Below are 19,204 nucleotides of genomic sequence, written 5' to 3'. Positions count from 1 at the left end.
TGGGGGCCAGCCCACAATATGAGTAGTAATGTAGAATGTCCCTCGCTAACAAGGCACAGCACAGCCTCTTTCAATTTTTCAATTTAATGAATGGGTTTGACGTGACATGGAACGCTCCTAATCGTTTGCGTTCTTGCTTCTTCCATTCTTTACGCACCACGTTTCTTTTTAAAAATATATATTATTTTATTAACAAAGTTGACCGAGTAAACTAAAAGATTACTACTCTGTATTTTTTATTATATTAAAGAGGAATTGAGTTAATTTTATGAAAGTGATAATAAATAATGAGACAAAATGAATTATGTCGATTAATTAAAAGAGAGTTAAAATGTATGAATGAGATTGAAAGAAAGTAGTAGGTTATTGTCCAAAAACAGAAATATGCGAATTAAGCAAGATGAACCAAAATGAAATATGATGCAAATTCAATGCGACAATGGAAATTAATAAGAATCGAATTCAGGATGTTACTAGTAAAAATCAGTTATTGTTCAACGGAGATGAAACTCAATTTTCCTTTAAAGGGATCCATCCAATTATTTTTAATAATTTATTCAATTTTCCTTTAAAGGGATCCATCCAATTATTTTTAATAATTTATTATTTGAATTTATTTTGAGTTAAGTCGTTTTTTGATTTGCGAATTAAATTACTATACTATACCATCACGTTGATTTTGCATCATTTTTTAAAAAAGAAATGATTGAAATTTAATATAAATGAAGATAAAGATGTGAATAATATTCAAAGAAAAATGTAGATTAAGTTTCAAATAAAGAAACCAGACATATGAGTTGGATAGACGAAAATAGAAAATAAGACATATGAGTTGGATAGACCAAAATAGAAAATAAGACAAATCGAGTGATAAATGGAGTATATTCTTTTTGACTTCTATAGAAGAATTATCATAATTTTTTTTAGTTCATTTCCTTATATTTACTAAACAACTTTTATTTTTACTTATGTGAACATATATTAATTGATTTTTTAATATTTATTAATACTTATCACTTAATTATTCTTATTTTCACCTTAATTATAAACGAATCTTTTATTAACAAATCCACTCAATCAGAAGTTTAAGATAATGATTGAAACCCTAGAGAATACAATACATTTTATAACGTCTTTCATTCAAATATAGTAAACTCCATAATATAATATAGTAGTCAACGTCACAAAAATTACAAGTCCATCAAACTCTAATGAAATATTTAGCACTAAATATAAAGAGAAACAATGTTACTCTATTTATACTTTTAACCCAACAAAATCTCATATAAAACTTAAAAAAAACGCGATTATATAAAAAATATATCTTAGAATCTTCAAACATTAATTCAAATTTTTATTATAAAATAATATTATCACTAATAGAAAATATGCCGCCACAATATTGAATAGGCCAAATTAAAACTGACCCACAAAACTCAAAACAATGGAAAGAAGCTACCCTCAAAAGAAAATTTGTACTCGCAATGAGCTGTAGACCGCAATATAGGCCATTCAACTTCAAAACTGAATGACATAAATTTCAAATTTTCAATAGATACTTTCTCTACTCCGATAAACTTCCTCCCGCTCTTTTTTTCTTATATAAATTTAATTAATATTTTTGAGACATATTTAGAAAATAAATTATATTTATGTGAGATTTTGTTAGACTTATCTTAAAGTATACTTTTTTATTATGTATTTTTTATAATGTTTTATTATGTGTATTTAGAGATATGAGGACATAAAATTTACTTTGAATATTGTGTAAAAAGTAAACAAGAAGAACAAAAAAGAACAAAACAAACGGTACATATAGTTAATATATTATTCAAATTTATTATTGTTAAAATTTATTATTCAAATTTATTTTCTATTTTTATATTTTTATATTACAGTTAATATATTAGAAAAAATATAGTTAAATGAAATCTTATTTGAATCATTTAATCATGTATGTTTATAATATTTAGTTGTGCATATTTTATGATATATATGATCAAAATCACTAAATAATATTTTCTCTTATTCATCCTAAATGTCTCTTTTTTTATTTGGTCGAGTTATCTTAAATGTCTCATTTCTAATTTAGATATGTTAATTTTACCGATTTATCTTTATTAAACTTAACTTTTTCAACCATAGACCTTGACCATAGTTTTTTATGAGCAAAATAGACTGGGTATGGTGATGCTGATGATGAAACTTAACTTTTTCACATCTTTACATCTAGTAACTCTACTTTACCCCTATTAAAATTAAAAAATACTAATTTTTACTTTCACATATTTGACCACCTTTAAAACGATGAAAAATCAATAGTTTACATTGGATAAATAGAAGAAAGTAAAACATAATAAATAGAAGAAAGTAAAACATAATAAGTAAAATGAAACGGAGTAAGAATACGATTATTCCCGAAATGCATCAACACAAACTATCAACAAAAACAAAGGATATACTTCAAGATCGTAGAAAAAATTTAACTCCACTTATCCTTATCTGTCTCGTTATTCTACCATATAATTTCCTCATCATACAAAATATTACATCAAATTTAATTTATTTCCCAGGAATAATAAAAAAAATCGATACAAAATCTCTAGCAACAAATTTTTGTCCACTATGAAAAACAACACTAATGTGTATGAGAAGCCGAAGATGTATGAGTAGAAGACGATGTTGCAGGAGAATTGCTCCTGGAATGAGTCTGTTGTTGGCTATGTGCCGATGTTTGTTGGTGCATTGTGGGTGGTGTGGCCATGGTTGCTATCGGGGCGTATATGCCACTCGGTGCGGCAGTATCCCCTGCGGCATATTCTTGCGGCGGCACCCAAATGCCGCCCACTACTACGAATTGTGGAGCTTGAGGGTTGGCTATCGCATTATTGGTAATGCCTGAACTTGGTCTTCTTGTATGTAGACGATATTTCTGTAATGGACTTTAAATAATTAGTCTTGTAATTATAATTGTTTTATAAGAACATGATTTTTTTAAACGATAGTCAAACTTAATTAGTATAATATGTAGGGGCCGAGTAAAATTTGACAAATTTATTAAAGGCTCGGTGTAAATTTAAACATTATGATATGTTTCTGTTTCTAACAGAAATTATGCATCTCTAAACACTTAACATATACTACTAATTTAATATTAAAACCTCTAACTTTGTGGGACTTTGTGCAGTTAAACAAGTTAAACATGTTCAAAACCTCCTTTAATAATAGGATCAAGTTGTTAATAAAATTTACTATGACAATAATCCCATACTTAAAACATTTAAATTTGGATATATACAACACTTATACTTCCACCAAAATTTTAATCTAACTAGATTAATTAATATAAATACTCTAAACTTGTAAATTTTAAAAAATTAATTTAAAAATTCTTAACTTCATTAATTATGAATATAAATACTTTTTATTATTTTGCCACGGTTTAATAAATTTGAAACTTTTTTTTTGAATAAACTTGAAACCTTAGCTTATGATTGTTAACATGTGGAAAAATTATAAAAAGGTATTATCACTTGCATTTTGTCAAACCTCATTGCTATCATATAGAATTTTCATTTTATGATAATTAGATGTTTTTAGAATATTAAAATTAAAATAATATCGATTAGTAGAGAACTTTAGAATGGAATAAACTTTTTAATTCAATTTTTCAAAAAAAAAAAAAAGCAAAGAAAAAACTCAAAAATAAGAAACAAACCTGTAAATGGCTTTTAACTTCATCATTAGTAAGTCCATCAACCTTCATCAATTCCCTAATTTGTTTAGGAGTAGCAACTGCAACCAAATCATTCAATTAATCAAAACATAGTTCCCATACATATACAATTCAATCACAATACCTATTTAGATAAATAAATTAATTAAATAACAATATAAATTAAATTATATTCTCGATAGCAATCTCAAAAGAACAAAAAGACATACCATGAGAACCACCAAGTTGCTGAAGGGCATGTACAAATCTCCTATGCAATTCAGGAGACCAACATCTCCTAGATTTTCTTTGTCCTTCTTTTTCCTTTTTATTAGCACCATTACTGCTATCAGGTGTTTGTGCACTTGAACATGTTGAAATATTAGTCTGTTTATTGTTTTCATTTCTATTTCCATTGTTTATGTTCTTCTCTTTCTCAAATGGATGAAATGCACCTCCATTACCATTCCTCTTCACTTCTATTACTACCACTTTTTTTGGTTGTTCATCCTATAAGTTTCAAATTCATATATCGTTTTATAAGAAATAACTCAATAAATTAACAAAAATACATCAAAATGATTTTACATAATACGGCTATAATAAAATAAACTATTCGGATAATACACTAGATCCCACAAAAAGGGTTTAGAGTAATTAAAAATGAAATTAAGAGAATTTAATCTTCTTTTAGATAGAGCAACAAAAAGTAAAATTAATAGAATTAGGTTTTGTCTCGGTTGAATTTAGTATTGTCCTTTTTATATAAGATTACGTGTTTAATTCTCACTAGAGTAATTTTATACCGTATTTGAGACTCTTTAATTTAGATATCCTTTAAAAACAATCATTTGTACATATTCAAAATGCATTTCAAAATTTTAAAAGTTAGTAAACATAAAAGAATATAGAGCTAATCTTAGATCGGTGAGACAAGCTCAAAATAAAAAGTGTATATGCTGAAAAATTGTATTAATTTATCTAGATAAAAAGTGCGTCTCATGATTAAACTCTCACATGTAAGAATTTGTAAAGAAAATATGGGGTGATTTAGAGAAAACTAACCTGTTTTGGAGTGGTTGGATCTGGGGTTTGGTTCCATAACTGAACAGATCTAAGCCAATCAGATTTTTTCCCAGATTTCTCATTAAGATTATCTAGATTGTTGTTTAATGATTTATCTGATTCATGTTCATCCTCATCATCATCTATAGAATTACTCCTTTTAATAGGGATAAATTCTTCCAAAATAGGACCATCACTTGTTGTTTGTTCAGAGCATTCAGAATGACCATTCATACACTCTGTTGTTGGTGTTGTAACTGTTGTTGCCTCACACAATTGTTGCTTACATGCTTCTATTGCTGCATCCCATAACAAATCACCAAAAATAATTATTACCCAAATACTAAAAATAAAATATTAATATTAATTAAAAGAAAAGAAAAATAAAATTCAAGGGTCTCCCTATCCGCAACCTTCCTATCTAATTCGATAGTTTTGTTGAGATAGTTTATCCCACATCGACAAATTAAATATGGCATGTACACTTTATAAGATACTAGAGACCTTTTTTCCATTGTCATATGCTTTTAGATGGTATATATTTCCTTGGCACATGAGGTGTATGCATCTTGTTTTTCGTGGACATTCATAACAAGTCCAGTCTAATTTAACATATTTTGACGTCTTTCATCCCACCCCATATTCTTATAATAACATCTATGAGCGGAATATTGGGTATAACATTTCATTTCTACTCGGTTCCTAGACTCTAAGTCTCAGATCATACTATGAGCGGGATGTATCGGGTAAAAAATGTTTTATCACTACTCAGATCATGATCATAATTTATATAAGCAGGATGATAAGGGCTCGAAAAAATGAAAGGAAATAAAATAAAATTACCTTGAGAAACAAGTTCAACACAAAGAGGGAGTTCACGTTGAAAAACTTGAATTTTTTTCCTCTCTTCTTCTAAAGCATTGATATATTGTTGACTTTTTTCCAAATTATCTCTAAAATCCATCATTTTGGTTTAAAAATGGAGTCCAGTAAGCTTGTTTTTAAGGCTAAAATTATGAAGAAAAAAAACCCAAAAATGGTGGGGTTGAAAGTAAAGAGGAAAATAAAGGGATCTAAGTAGAATCGAAAGAATAAACTTCAAAAATTTTTAAAATTTTGTGGTTTTAAGTTGTAGAGAGCAAAGTATCAAAGTCGGACCGTCGCATAATATAGTTGAACACCAACGAATCTTTTATTTTCACCACTTATGTTAATATGGCCTTTGTTTGGTTGTGAATAGAAAGAAAAAGAAAGAAAGGGTAGCTTTATAAGAGGTAGCTGAATATTCCAGGTTTTGATTCCTTTTCGTCCTTTTTTTTCTTTGCTTAGTTGTTCATGACGTTTCTTATGGGTTATGATTGTTGACGTGAATATAGAAATCTATTTTCAATTAATTATCCATTAAGAACATTTATGGAAATTAAGCTCACAAAATAAAATTGTGTGGATAGCAATTAGCGGTTTATATATTTGTAGTCATTGGTGGTACTTTTCCGTCTCATGATATTCGTTTCACTTCTCATTTTGATATGTTTCATAAAAATTTGCTCGATCTCTATTTTTGGTCATGACTACATTGCTTTAAATATTTTTTTTCTATCCACATATTTTTCTCACTATTCCATAAAATATCACCTTATCCATTTTTAATTTTCTTATTCATTGTCAATGGGGCAATTTTCATAGGACGAAGGATTAGTTGCTATAAGATATTTAGATGTTTAGTTAGTTGTCTAAATTTAAATTGTCAATCGGGCAATTTTCTTACTCATTGTTGGAGTAAATTTTGTTAAAAAAATGTACAGATAATTTTTAAAGTATTTTTGATTTTTGAACGCTATTAGTTGTAAATTTCTGAAATAACTAGCTCTACTATTAAATAACGTTACTTATATTGCAACTTAATTTACTAAACAATGATATTTTTTATAAAGCATTTTAGTCTTATTTAAGTTTAACTATTAACAACTACTTAAACTGCTATGCTGAATATAATCGTATATAGTCAATTCACAAGTTCTTCTATGGGATAAATATATTATTTTATTATATTTTAAATATGTGATACCTTTTAGTAGAATTGTTAAGCAAATCATCAAAAAAACACATTCCATAATAGAAAGATTTATAGTAGAAAAACTCTAACGAGATAGTATTGTTTGTTACACTTTGATAAAAAAAATTCAAATTTTTTTAGATCAAACATAAAGGTATTCAGACCATGAACATTGTAAAGGATTTACCTTCCTCTTAGTACTCTCTTTCCTCCTTTAAGCTATCCTCTTGAATGTGTAGAGGAAATAATATTCCTCTTGGTCAAGAGGATTGGTCTTGATCCTTTCCATGAAGAGGATGGAGATGGGAGGAAGAGGATTAAGTAGTACACATGTCACAATCTCATTGGTTGTATTTAACTACTATGGTATTATTTAAAACGGTTATTAAAAAACGGTAAAGTAAAATTTCAAAATAATTTCACCAACGGCTCTATTTTTTTTCTCTATAAAATGAACATAACTTTGCCTATATTTCACACACTTCAATTTTTTGTGTGGGTTGAATTTTTACGAATAGTAATCCGCTAATTAATTAATTATGCAAATTAATTGGCTAAACAATATTTATTTTTCAATAATTAAACAAATTACAATTATTGACTTTGGTAATAAGTAAAAGAATGTGTAGTGGGTTATGTGAGTAGGAGTGAGAAAGTGAAAAGAAGATGAAAGAGTACACCCTTGGATGTTGGACAAATTAAAAGAAAAAAATGAGGAAGAGGATGTAAATAGTGAAAAATAATGTGCAGGAAGATGTGTCAAATGGAGAAAAAAATAGAATTGTGAAGAGGATATATTTGTCCTCCTCATTGTTCATGCTCTCATGGGGGCAGGTCGATCTAACAGGTTAAGGGTCAGATCACTTTTAAATGAGTCTTTAACGAGTCGTGTTGATGATGAGTCGAATCATTAGTGGACTTTGATGTTAGTTAGGTTCGGGTCGGGTCATTGTTTTGTAAATTTAATTTTTGATAATCATACTTATTAATTAGAATGGATGTTTTCAGAAAAAAATATATAGTTTTGGTTGAGATGGAGTTTTAGGCAAATGATTGGGTTTATTTTTAGATTTTAGGTATATTATATGGAAAGTAGTAATACTACGTATTTATTAGTCTAATCCAGATGAATGAAAGACTTAATCACAATAGAATATACTCTTAATTTGATTAGTTAATTAAACCCTAAATGCTAAGATAAAAGAATCACGAAGCTAGCCGTACCCCTAAGACATGAAGAATCTCACAAGGCATGATTTCAATTCTTCACGCCGCGTATGATTTGGTCCTATCTTTCCCATTGTTTTTGGGAATGCTTACCATTTTTTTATTATGACAAAATATTAGATTCTTTCATTACATTTCTGGTACTTCATTGTTTGACCCTTGCCCTTTACTAAGAGCCGTTTTATAACTTTGGCGAATTGTTCAGTTTATTATTAGACCTTAATTTGGATTACTTTTTGTTTTCTTCCTAATCCTAAATATTATTAATATAATAATCTTCTCAACTCAAAATTATAAAATTAATTAGTTAATTAGTTTTAGTAGTTAACTCGCTCATGTTTTAATAAGTGAATTACATTTTCTCTTTCTTATTTGTGTTGCTCAAGCCTATTTCTTAAACTCTATTATGATATCAGAGCTTAATTGTTTTTATGCCGAAGATTAATCACAAATCAATGGTCAAAAAGTCTTTAATTAGATGTTTATTTTCAATACAATTGTAATTTTTTAGTGGGCTACAATTCTAAGGACATTCACATGTGAGAAAGACTGATGGAGTGCCCATTGTTAACCCACATGCCCACATGCAACTTGTATCATATAAGAGAAGAACTAGTATTGTGAGAGACGTCTTTCAATTGAGTCATTCTTTAGTTGGAGATTGAGTAGTCGGAAAATTTCAATTTCCCAATAATTTTCAATACCTATAAAATAACATTTTAACGCCAATCCGATTGAGTCGGAAATTGAGTTGAAAACAGTAGAAATGTAGAATGTACGTTGAAATTTCCGACTAACATCATATTAGTAGGACTTTAGTCATAATTTTCTATTCACATATTGGATGGTAGAAATTCAGTTGTACATTCTAAACTATTTTATGCTAGTCGAAATTTTCTGTTGGTATGCCAACTTTCTTTTTATAGTGAGAGGAATAAAATAGAAGTAATCTTTAACTAGTAATTTTCATCTTATATATGTATTAAACTATATGATAATGATTAATTAATATATAATATATGTGACATATAATAAAGCATAGCTTATTATTAATTTTAACTATATAGTTCTCCAAAAAAAATTACTTATATATTCAAATTATTTTGTTATATTTTTATTTTATACAATAATTTATCTTATATATTTCTATATCAGTTTCAATAAAATAAAAAATTGGTGCGTGGACAACAACATTTCAACCATTTGTTCAACAACTTTAGCCTATAATTATGTTTAACCTTCTAATAAAATCTCGAAATAGTAATGTGATGGGGCATAATTAATGTTGATGAAAAAATTAATTAAATGGCTCGTATATACTATGTAGCCATAAAAATACGTACATAAAAGAGCTCCAAAAATCTTGAAGAGCCATTAATTAAATTTGTTTCTAGTTCTTTTATTGAATATATAATTGAAGTAGTCTTTGATAATGAGAAATAATATGGAATTACTCGATCAGCTAGCTGGAAATCATGCAATCAGCAATCAAAGATGATAAAAGCATGATTTTGATTTTGTCCTTATCCATTTTTTCATGTCAAGATATTTCTATCAACTTATTCCATGATCAATTTCTTGATTGCTACCCTCTCTTTGTATCTTATCGTTTCATTTGGGTTTTAGTATTATACAATGGTAATAAGAATAATTTGTACCGTATTATTTTCTTGGAGATTACAGATTAATTTTTTGACTGTTAGTTGTTAGTTGGAAATTCCAACTATTTTACCCACTAAAATTAAATATCAACTTTGTTTGTTTCGATTGTATGTTGAAAATAGTCGGAAATTAGTTGTTATAGGCCTATACCGACTGATTTTCAACGGTTTTCGTTAGTCGGTGTAATGGTGTTTTTTGTAGTGCTAATGAAACTTTGATCGTGTAAAGTTTTTTTGTTTACAATTTTTCTATTTACAACATAAAATGAGATGATAGGAGGAGAATAAGCATGATCATTTAATTTGTTAAGAGATTTTCCTACCAAAATAACATTATATTTCATTATCATTCTCACCATTTTAATACCTACTATCAAACGGACCACATGAGTTTGCAACCATTATCATTTTAATCTGTCTCATTCCGTTAACTTCGCTATATTTCTACTTTGGATAATGATTTCTTTACTTTTTAGTTATCATCCACGTACTATGTTCTCTTATTTAATTTTATCAGAATAATTTAATTATTTAATTATTTTATCAGCACTAATTATGTATTAATTTAATTAATTTGTTTTGATAATATCTAATTGAAACGATTTTCATTCTTATGATAATTGCCCTAGAATAAGAGTAGATAAGATTTGATACATCAAATGACGCAACTTTAAGTTACTCCTACAAGAAAGGTATTTTTAGTATTTTGCTTCCCAAAAAGGTTGTCATGATATTTTGTATGCATTTTATAATTCATTTTCTCTTTTCCGTAAGTTTGGTTGCTTCAAGTGATAACTGACAATTTCTCTTATTATATGTCATTTTCAATTATTTTTAAGTGTAAACCCAAATGAACTGTGAAGTATTTACTAGTTTTTCCTCACAGTTTTAGGAACTCTTCAGAGTATTAATGATCAAACATTTTATTTTTGCGAAAAAAATAATATTTACAGACAAACATAATTTACAGTAATAATTAAACATCTTAAACCTTATACTTTCTCCATTTTAATGTACTCGCACACTTTTTATTTTACCGTTTCTTATTACTTACTACTAAACTATTTTGGGCCAAAAAATAATTATTTAAATATCTATTTTACACTTACTTTACATTTTTCCTGCTCTATACATAATTAATTTTTACATTTATTTTTTTTTACTGAAACTCACATATTTTTCCTATAGAGATTCTCCATAATTTCTTGATTCTTCTACAAAATTGAAAATTTTAATGAAGCAAACTTTTGACAACAAAGTAGTTATCATTACAAATAATAGTAATAATACTTCATCATATTATTGGCTTTTAAGTCTCCTATTTGTAATTTTACTCTATATATAAATCACTTTAAATTTTTATTTTATTTTTTATCGGCATCTATAAATTAAAATATAGTTAAGAGTGAATATATTTGATACATCTCTATATTAATTTCATTAATATCACCTTTTTATAATTTTTTATCATGCACAATTAAAAAATATTTAAGATTGATATAGTGAATTTAGAAGTGTGTAGAAGCAAACAAGACACTTGAAGTGGTTAGGACAAAAGTACAAAACAAATTACGGTTCTAATTGTAAGTAGTTTCGTTTTATGTATGACAATAAACTCTTTACTAGTAAAATTTATTGGACAAAACTTTATAAATTATTTTGCAACACTTAAGTCACAGTGAAATTAAATACAAGATTATAAGCGCCCAAAACATTAAAAAAAAATCAAATTTAACCCGACCTAAAATTAAATTTTGACTTAGTGAAATATTGACCCAATATAAACCTCAACTAGATTTGACCAGCAACCAAACCAACTTGAATCAAATTATTAAATTACCTAAGAAAAAACTGATCAAACCTTATAAGATCCGACCCAAAAATTGGCCTACTAAACAAATTTATATTCCTAAAATAGTCTCTAGGCTCAAACACCATGCATCAAGTTTGTACACATGAATCAAATTGCTGTAATCACAAACTTCATCAATGTTGTTTATCTTCCCATCCTTTACCTTTTGGGTCCACTACATTATGATACCTTGAAGGTTTATACTTCAATTAAAGCTGTAATGCCCTATTCTAATTCATTGTTCCTGGATCCTGAATTTTTATTTAGAACCCATATATATATATATATATATATATATATATATATATATATATATATATATATATATATTGTGCACTACGTACTATTTTATCCCTGGAAATGGAATATCCTCAAAGTGACAGAAGATACACTCAAAGTCAATGTCAAATATGAGAATCTTCCTTGTGGCAATTTGCATGCAACTCACCAGTAGAGTCGGTCTATATATTTATATTTATGGACCTTATTACATGTATATTGATTATAAAGTGTGGACCGTTTAAGTAAATTTAAGATTCATTTAAAAAAAAACAGTGAATTTAAGAAGAAAAAAACTTAATAAAAGAAAAGAGAAATTGTCGAAAATAATTTAATTATTCACTTATCTATTTTTGCTATGTATTTACTGTAACATAATTAGTGATATGAATCACTACATGTCCCACCCCTTGGATCATCAGGACCCCACCATCCTCTTCACACTAGGTATGTTGGGAGCAAATACATCTTAAAGATGTGATTATTAGAAAATAATCAATATGTGACATGCATTATTCATAAAATGAGTAAAAAATATTAGATTATTTTTAATAATTTTTCTAAAAGAAATGTATAGACAAGAAGAGAAGAAAAAATAAATTTGTTAAAAGAGTTAAAAAAAAAATTCTAGTCAAATCGAAAATCTATAATTGCATCAAATTCACCAAGACAAATTAAAATAATCAATTAATATAGCAAATTAATTAAGACTGATGAAATTTTGTTTCTATTAAGCGGTAGGCTAGTTTATCTTTACTGCAAGACGAAGAGAAAACTTAATTATCGTTTTATTAGACGGTGAAAATTTAACCCTTTTCAGTTATTATAAGGACGTGAGAGAAAAAACTCTCAACCAATATACTACCCGGAGATTCTTGACGGATGAAGTACTTATATGCGGACAAAATGCCACAAATCATCTATCAGCTAAGGATCAATTCAGAACTAATGTTGTCATGCAACTGTCTTTGCAAATTATATATACGGGTGTTTTGCAAATTAGCTTATTGAATAATTTTGGCTTATTTTGATATAGAGGGTTGGGTGGTCAAACCAGTTAATGTTAGTGTTTGGTGAATTAGCTGGTTAAAAGTTAAAACCGCTTATTAATACAAATAAGCTATTTTTGAACAAGCTGTTTATAACAACAAGTTTAAAATCAGCTGGTTAAACTAGTTAATAAAATCAGCTATTCAAATCAACCACTATAATCAGCTATCCGCTGTCAGCTAGAAACACCCTCGTAAAATTAAAAGCTAATTGGTTCTAGTTGATTCAATTAAGTCTATAAGAAATAAGATTATTTTCTTTACAAATTACAAGTGCAGTGGAGACGAAATGCTGGTTTTTAATTATATTCACATTTTAAGGGGATAAATATATAGACATACTAGACAGCATATTCTGCTTATATACCTGCCAATTGCCATTACAACTACCCAATACATTTTAAAATTTTTTATTATTAACTTTTTGAAAAGTTGGCATATGAGGGTCGGTGGCTCGGTGCAAGCTATTCAGAAAATCGAATTTTTTCATCAATCATTAATGATAATTGGTAAAATGGAAAATAATAAATTTAATGTTAGTAAGTTTTAAACCTCTAATTCATAAAATTAAAAAAAAAAAAAACACATCATCAATTAAGTTACGCTTGATTAATGAATTAAAAGCTAATTAATTTAATTCAACTGTTTTTGAAATATAAATCTTTGTATGTTGAATTTGCTATATTTGTAAACTTTTCTTTTGAATTTTGAGTTGGATTAATGGGAGAATAATACAATAAAAATTAATGTACGGATAAATAATTGAAAAGTTAATAAATTTTTTAGAAAATAGATTTCACTTTCATACTGATGCAAATTTTAAACGTGTGGAAGCATCTTTGTTAGTCATATATTATTTTTGTTAGAAAAAAATAATTACGAACATTTCAAATATAGATTGATGGAGCCAAGGAGAATTGGGGGTATATTTGTCCAAGAAAGTATGGGACTTGGGAGGGAACGGGATTGTATGAAAGGGATTAGTGGGGAGAGTTTTAGACAGCTAGGGTTTATAATTTTAGCGTCATCAACGTAAGCAATCAATGTATTTTGTTCATAGGAATTATGATCAGAGTTTGAAGATGGATTGAAGACAACAACTCATACTCATAAAGAAGGAAGCGGACAGAGAGTCTCTCGACTCGAAAAAACCAATTTCATGACTTAAAAGACTAACTTTGAGGTTTAAAACTTCAATTTAACTTTAAGTTAGGATGGCCACACTTTAAATTTAGTCTTTAAAGCATTGAAATTGACATTATAAATTTTAAAATCAGATTTTAAATTTTAAAATCGATATAGTAAAATAAAAATATAAAATTTATTAAGCCTTGCCCAGTCGTATGACTTAGATTGTCTCCCAGAACCTTCAATCAAATATAATTATACAAGAACCATGCTAGCAAGCCTACCATTTTTCGTTGATTTATTAATAGTGGGCTCTGATTTTAAACCATTTCAACCCAAAATGGCTGCCCATTGTGCCAAATAGAAAGGGCTCAACTACATTAGTTATGTCATGCTCGATACCTAACTTCTGATCTAGATGCTACGGCCAATATATCCCAACCATTTTCAATTTCTGAAGTAAATAAGTTTATTTTAATTTAAAGATATATAAATGAGCATTTTTTAAATTATTTTCCAAAAAAGTGTTTTTTATTTAACTTATGATCTGTCGTTATTCATCATTTAGAACAACGAGCAAGTTCAGAGTATACTTAAAATATAAAGAAAAGCTTTTAAGAACAAACTATTTAAATGAGTCGGTCAAAATGTCAACATGGAAATTTTATTCGTTGTTACTAATAACAAACTTTTTAATAAGACCATTTCACAATAAGACAAGTTAATTCCAAGAGCTCAATTTCTTAAAATACAAACTCACACATTTTTCAACTAAATTGTCTCCATCTTAACTTTGATTGTTAGAACCTTAATTTCGTAGACCCAAATCCCAATTATTAATCAATTAATCAACTAATGATTTGGATTCGATTAAGTTTGACGCACTATTTTAGGTCAACACAAATTCTCATATAAGAATGTTTCACGATGAGTTTTTTTCTATTGGACTAAATCCAATGTATAGTATAATTTTAAAGTGATTATTTTTCACCTTAAAATAATCACTTATAATTTTAATTTTAGAGTGACCACTAATAATTTTATAGTGATCACTTTTTATAGTCTTTAAGTAGTCAATTAAAACTTTAGAATAACTTAAAGGTGATAAATTTTAGAAAACATTAATTATATGAGTCTGTTTTGTGATGAAACAATCTCATACAAGACTTCATGGGGAAATTGGAACAAAATAAGTTTTTTTAAAGAAGTCTCAAAGTGAGCTTGGGAAACATTTATTTCTCAGAATAAGTGTCTCCTAGTCTAAGCCTAAGGTATGATAATGTTCGCTGTTAGTAACAACGACCAATTGGTAGGCTGACTTTTTTGACTTAGTTTAAGTAATCGTCTGTTGTTACTAACAACGGGTCATATGTGAACAAAACATTAGATTAAGGTATATGAGAAAACAATTGTTTGCTATTAGAGTATTAATAACAACAGACCATGTACATTCAAAGTTATCGGCAATTAACTGATTCAAAAAAATCCGCCCAACAATCGCCCCCTGTTAGCAACAAGGACAATTACTTGACTGACTTTTTAACTCAGTTTTAGTAATCGGCCGCTATTAACAAAAGCTACTACAACTTTGGTTCCCTTACTAATTTATGATATATAGATTTTACAGTGCAAAAATATAACATAAGTTCAAACTATTGTTTTTCAATAAACTAATAAATTTATATTGTAATGTCATTACTTTTTATCTTTTATTATTTTACTTTTATCCTCTTTAGTGTGTATTTATATTTTTACTATCTTAATTTTAATAGTATTGTTTTTGAGACTTACTAGGGGAATAGTAGAGTCAAAAAGACATTTGGGTTTTTACAAAAGTGAAAATTATATGGAAGTTTTAACTCTAATTATTTAATATAATTTCTATTATGATTCAAGTTCATTTCAATCAATATGATATTAATATTTTCATAATATAACTAATCTTTTTATAGTAAATAAATTGCTTGTATATCGAATATTTGGCCCCTACTTCCAAATCCTGGCTTCGTCCCTGGCTGTTAACAATAGCTAAACATTACTATATCACTGACATAGACTGAGAGACACTTATTTTGGGAAATAAAAATTTTTCAATCTTATTTTGGGAGTTTTTTTTTTTGAAAAACCTCACTAATTCTTAAATGAGACGGTCTCACGGTGAGACCATCTTTATTGTGCTGACCTAATATACATTTTCAGTCCTAAAGTGATAGCTTTAAAACGATCACTTACGATCTTAAAGTAATCAATTAAAGAAATAGGAAAATTATATTGACCCGTCTCATAGTGAGACGACTCATACAAGACGAGTTGAAAAGGTTTATTTTCTTCAATTTCGACTTCATGGTATGCCAAAGCCTCGTGAGCCAACACAAATCAACGACCCTATTTGGAGGAAAATTTGAAGTCGTCATCATCATCATACCCAGTGTATCTCGCTCATAGAAAATTATGGTTAGGGTTTGGGGAGGGAAGACAGACGGCAGCTGTAGCACCCGAATTTCCTCTCGTCCTTTACGGTTTTGGTTTAGGGACGTGAGGAAATTCGGGGGTGTTACAGCAGCTCATACCCATAGAGGAGAGTGCGATCAAAGAGTCCCTTGGCTCGAGAAATGTCTTCAAAGAGAGATAAACCTGCAACTAGGGATGACGATGGGTATTGGACCTATTCCGGATTCGTAGATCCGTATCCGTTTTCACGAATCTGGATCCTTATAAAATGGACTCGGCGAATCCGGATCCGTTTAAATTTCACGGGTCCGAATCCAGATCTGAGAAAAATACCCAAACCCGGACTCGCGGATCTGAAGGACCCGTTTTATTTTTTTATATATTAAATTTATTAAATATATATAATTTTCTAATTCTAATTTTCCCTCCCAGACCCCAGTAGTCCTCCTGTAAGCCCAGGCACTCCCGAATCAAGTGCACTTGCTATATTTTCTAATTTTAATTCTAATTCTAATTTGCAATAAAACTATATTTATAGACTAATGATAATAATTTATTATCATAAGTCTATAAATATAGCTTTATTGCAAATTTGCAATCTCAACACCATTCAAAAATACAAAAAAAAAAAGCAAAAACAAGTCAGACCCGTTGCCATTCCTACCTGCAACTTACAAATAAAATAAGTAAAATACGTACATATAAATGAAGGAAAATTTGAAGTAATTAAGCAAAATTATATTTAAAAATCTCAAAATAAGCAATGGGAAAATTTATTTCCCAAAATAAGCACTTTTTGCCAAGAGCTGAGGTTTGAGTTCGCTGTTAAGATTTTACCTGGTCAAACAGGGTCAAACCTTTGTTCGCATTTACTAATAGCGAACAAAGGCTTGACCTTGTTTGATCAGGTTTCTTTTGTTCGCTGTTACTACAAAAATCTGGTAAAAAAAGTCTAAGTCTTTGTTTGCTGTTAGTAACAGCGAACAAAAAACTTGTCTTTTTTGACCAGCCATCTTTGCTTCTTGTTAGTAACAGCGAACAACCCAAACCTTAGCTCTGGGCAAATTGGGAAATAAATTTCCCCATTGCTTATTTTTTGATTTTTTTGCCAGTTGGTCTTAGACGAGACGACCCCATAATGAGACCGTCAATTTGGGCTGGCCTAGTTCGCGTGTATATCAATCTCACATGCTTTCTCTCGTTTTTTTTTTCCATTTTTGGACATTTTTCAATTTTAATCTTAAAAGTATTAATTTTGACCTTAAAGCTATAAATTTCAACTTAAAGTAAACTCTAAACAGATCAATTAACATAAAAACAAAATTTCAATTTTGACCTATTTGTGATTAATTTTGACGTTAAACTGATCAATTTCTACCTAAATATGGTTCTATTTCACAATTTGAGAATGAAGTTAATAAAAAGGTATTATTTTATCATTCTATGTATGAATTTTATACAACAAATAAATGTTCAATATCACTATCAATAATAGTGTTAAAACATTGTACAATACAAGTACTTTTATTCAATGCAACATGATGGTTCTAACGGAACATAAGAGTACTTGTACTCTTTAATCATTGATCAATAATAGTGATATTACTCTTTTCTCAACACGTTTATATATACTTGTAAATAGTTCAAATTGAATATGTTAATAGTTAAATTATGACACATAAATTGACAATTGATGTTTTATGATTTAACTCAAATTTGAACTTATAAGCTTCAATTATTGTTCTCAAAATAAGTATTACAAAGTCTATAAAGATATTGTATAGGTTTTAATTCAAATTTGATATGTTAATATTTAAATTATGACATATAATTTGACAATGATGTTTTATAATCTAACTTAATTTTGAATTTCTAATCTTCAATTATAGTTATAAAAATAAGTATTCAAATTGTATAGATATATTATATAGCATTTAGTTCAAATTTAAACCTTAATAGTTTTAACACTATTATTGATAGTTTTATTGACCATTTATTTGTTGTTTGAAATTCATTCATAGAATGATAGAATAATACCATTTTATATAACTTCGTTTTAAAATTGTGAAACAGAACTATATTTAGGTAGAAATTGATCAATTTAACGTCAAAATTGATCACTTCTTGGTTTAAATTGAGATTTTTTTTACTTTAAATGATATATTTGAGTATTACTTTACGTTGAAATTAATACATTTAAAATCAAAATTGATAAATACCCAGAAAATGAAAAAAAACAAGGAAAAACGTGTGATGTTGTTACACGCATGAATTGGGCCGACCCACTCTTAGTCTCAATTTGAGACGGACTCGGCTAAGTTTTGGGATTTTTTACATTTTTTGTTATTTCATTCAAATTTTCCTGTTTGGAGCCGATTGAACCGGCCTAGGTTTCAACCAGCCGCTAGCGAGAAAATTTGAAATCGTTAAGTTAAAAAATCAAAAAAATAAACCAAATAATTCAACTTTCAAACTTATTCCAGAAATATGCGTGAAATTACCAAACCTAAAAAGACAAAATAGCTGTTCGCAGTTAGTAACTGCGAACAGCTATTTGACATGTTTGTAGTTAGTAATTGCAAACAACATGCTCTACAAAAATAGGTCAAAACAGCTGTTCGCAGTTAGTAACTGCGAACAGTTATTTTGTCTTTTTTGACCTGTTCACAGTTAGATTTGAGATTTCACGCATACTTTTGGAATAAGTTTAAAAGTTGGATT

At 28.2% G+C, this 19,204-nt stretch overlaps 1 protein-coding gene across 1 annotated transcript; it reads right to left on the bottom strand.

Annotated features, from left to right (window-relative positions):
- Window positions 1–2,406: 2,406 nt before the first annotated feature.
- On the bottom strand, window positions 2,407–6,136 carry LOC130807455 (transcription factor HHO3-like). Its single transcript, XM_057672660.1, has 5 exons — window positions 5,624–6,136; window positions 4,781–5,079; window positions 3,946–4,225; window positions 3,719–3,795; window positions 2,407–2,932 (listed from the first exon to the last, which is right to left on the bottom strand). The coding sequence occupies exons 1-5, from the start codon at window positions 5,745–5,747 to the stop codon at window positions 2,639–2,641; spliced, it is 1,074 nt and encodes a 357-aa protein (XP_057528643.1). The 5' UTR covers window positions 5,748–6,136; the 3' UTR covers window positions 2,407–2,638.
- Between the last annotated feature and the right edge of the window lie 13,068 nt (window positions 6,137–19,204).

The sequence above is a fragment of the Amaranthus tricolor genome, chromosome 3 (assembly GCF_026212465.1).
Source record: "Amaranthus tricolor cultivar Red isolate AtriRed21 chromosome 3, ASM2621246v1, whole genome shotgun sequence".
In the NCBI taxonomy this organism is placed as follows: Eukaryota; Viridiplantae; Streptophyta; class Magnoliopsida; order Caryophyllales; family Amaranthaceae; genus Amaranthus; species Amaranthus tricolor.
Note: the sequence above shows the minus strand (reverse complement) of the source record. Positions and strands in the feature narration are given on the sequence as shown.

Bases quoted from the DNA above. Each gene is read 5' to 3' on its own strand.
- LOC130807455 (XM_057672660.1), bottom strand. From the start codon at position 5,747: ATGATGGATTTTAGAGATAATTTGGAAAAAAGTCAACAATATATCAAT. The intron at 5,080-5,623 runs GTAATTTTATTT...TATGGGATGCAG, and splicing joins TGTTGAACTTGTTTCTCAAG to CAATAGAAGCATGTAAGCAA. The intron at 3,796-3,945 runs GTATGTCTTTTT...ATTTGGTTGCAG, and splicing joins GCAACTTGGTGGTTCTCATG to TTGCTACTCCTAAACAAATT.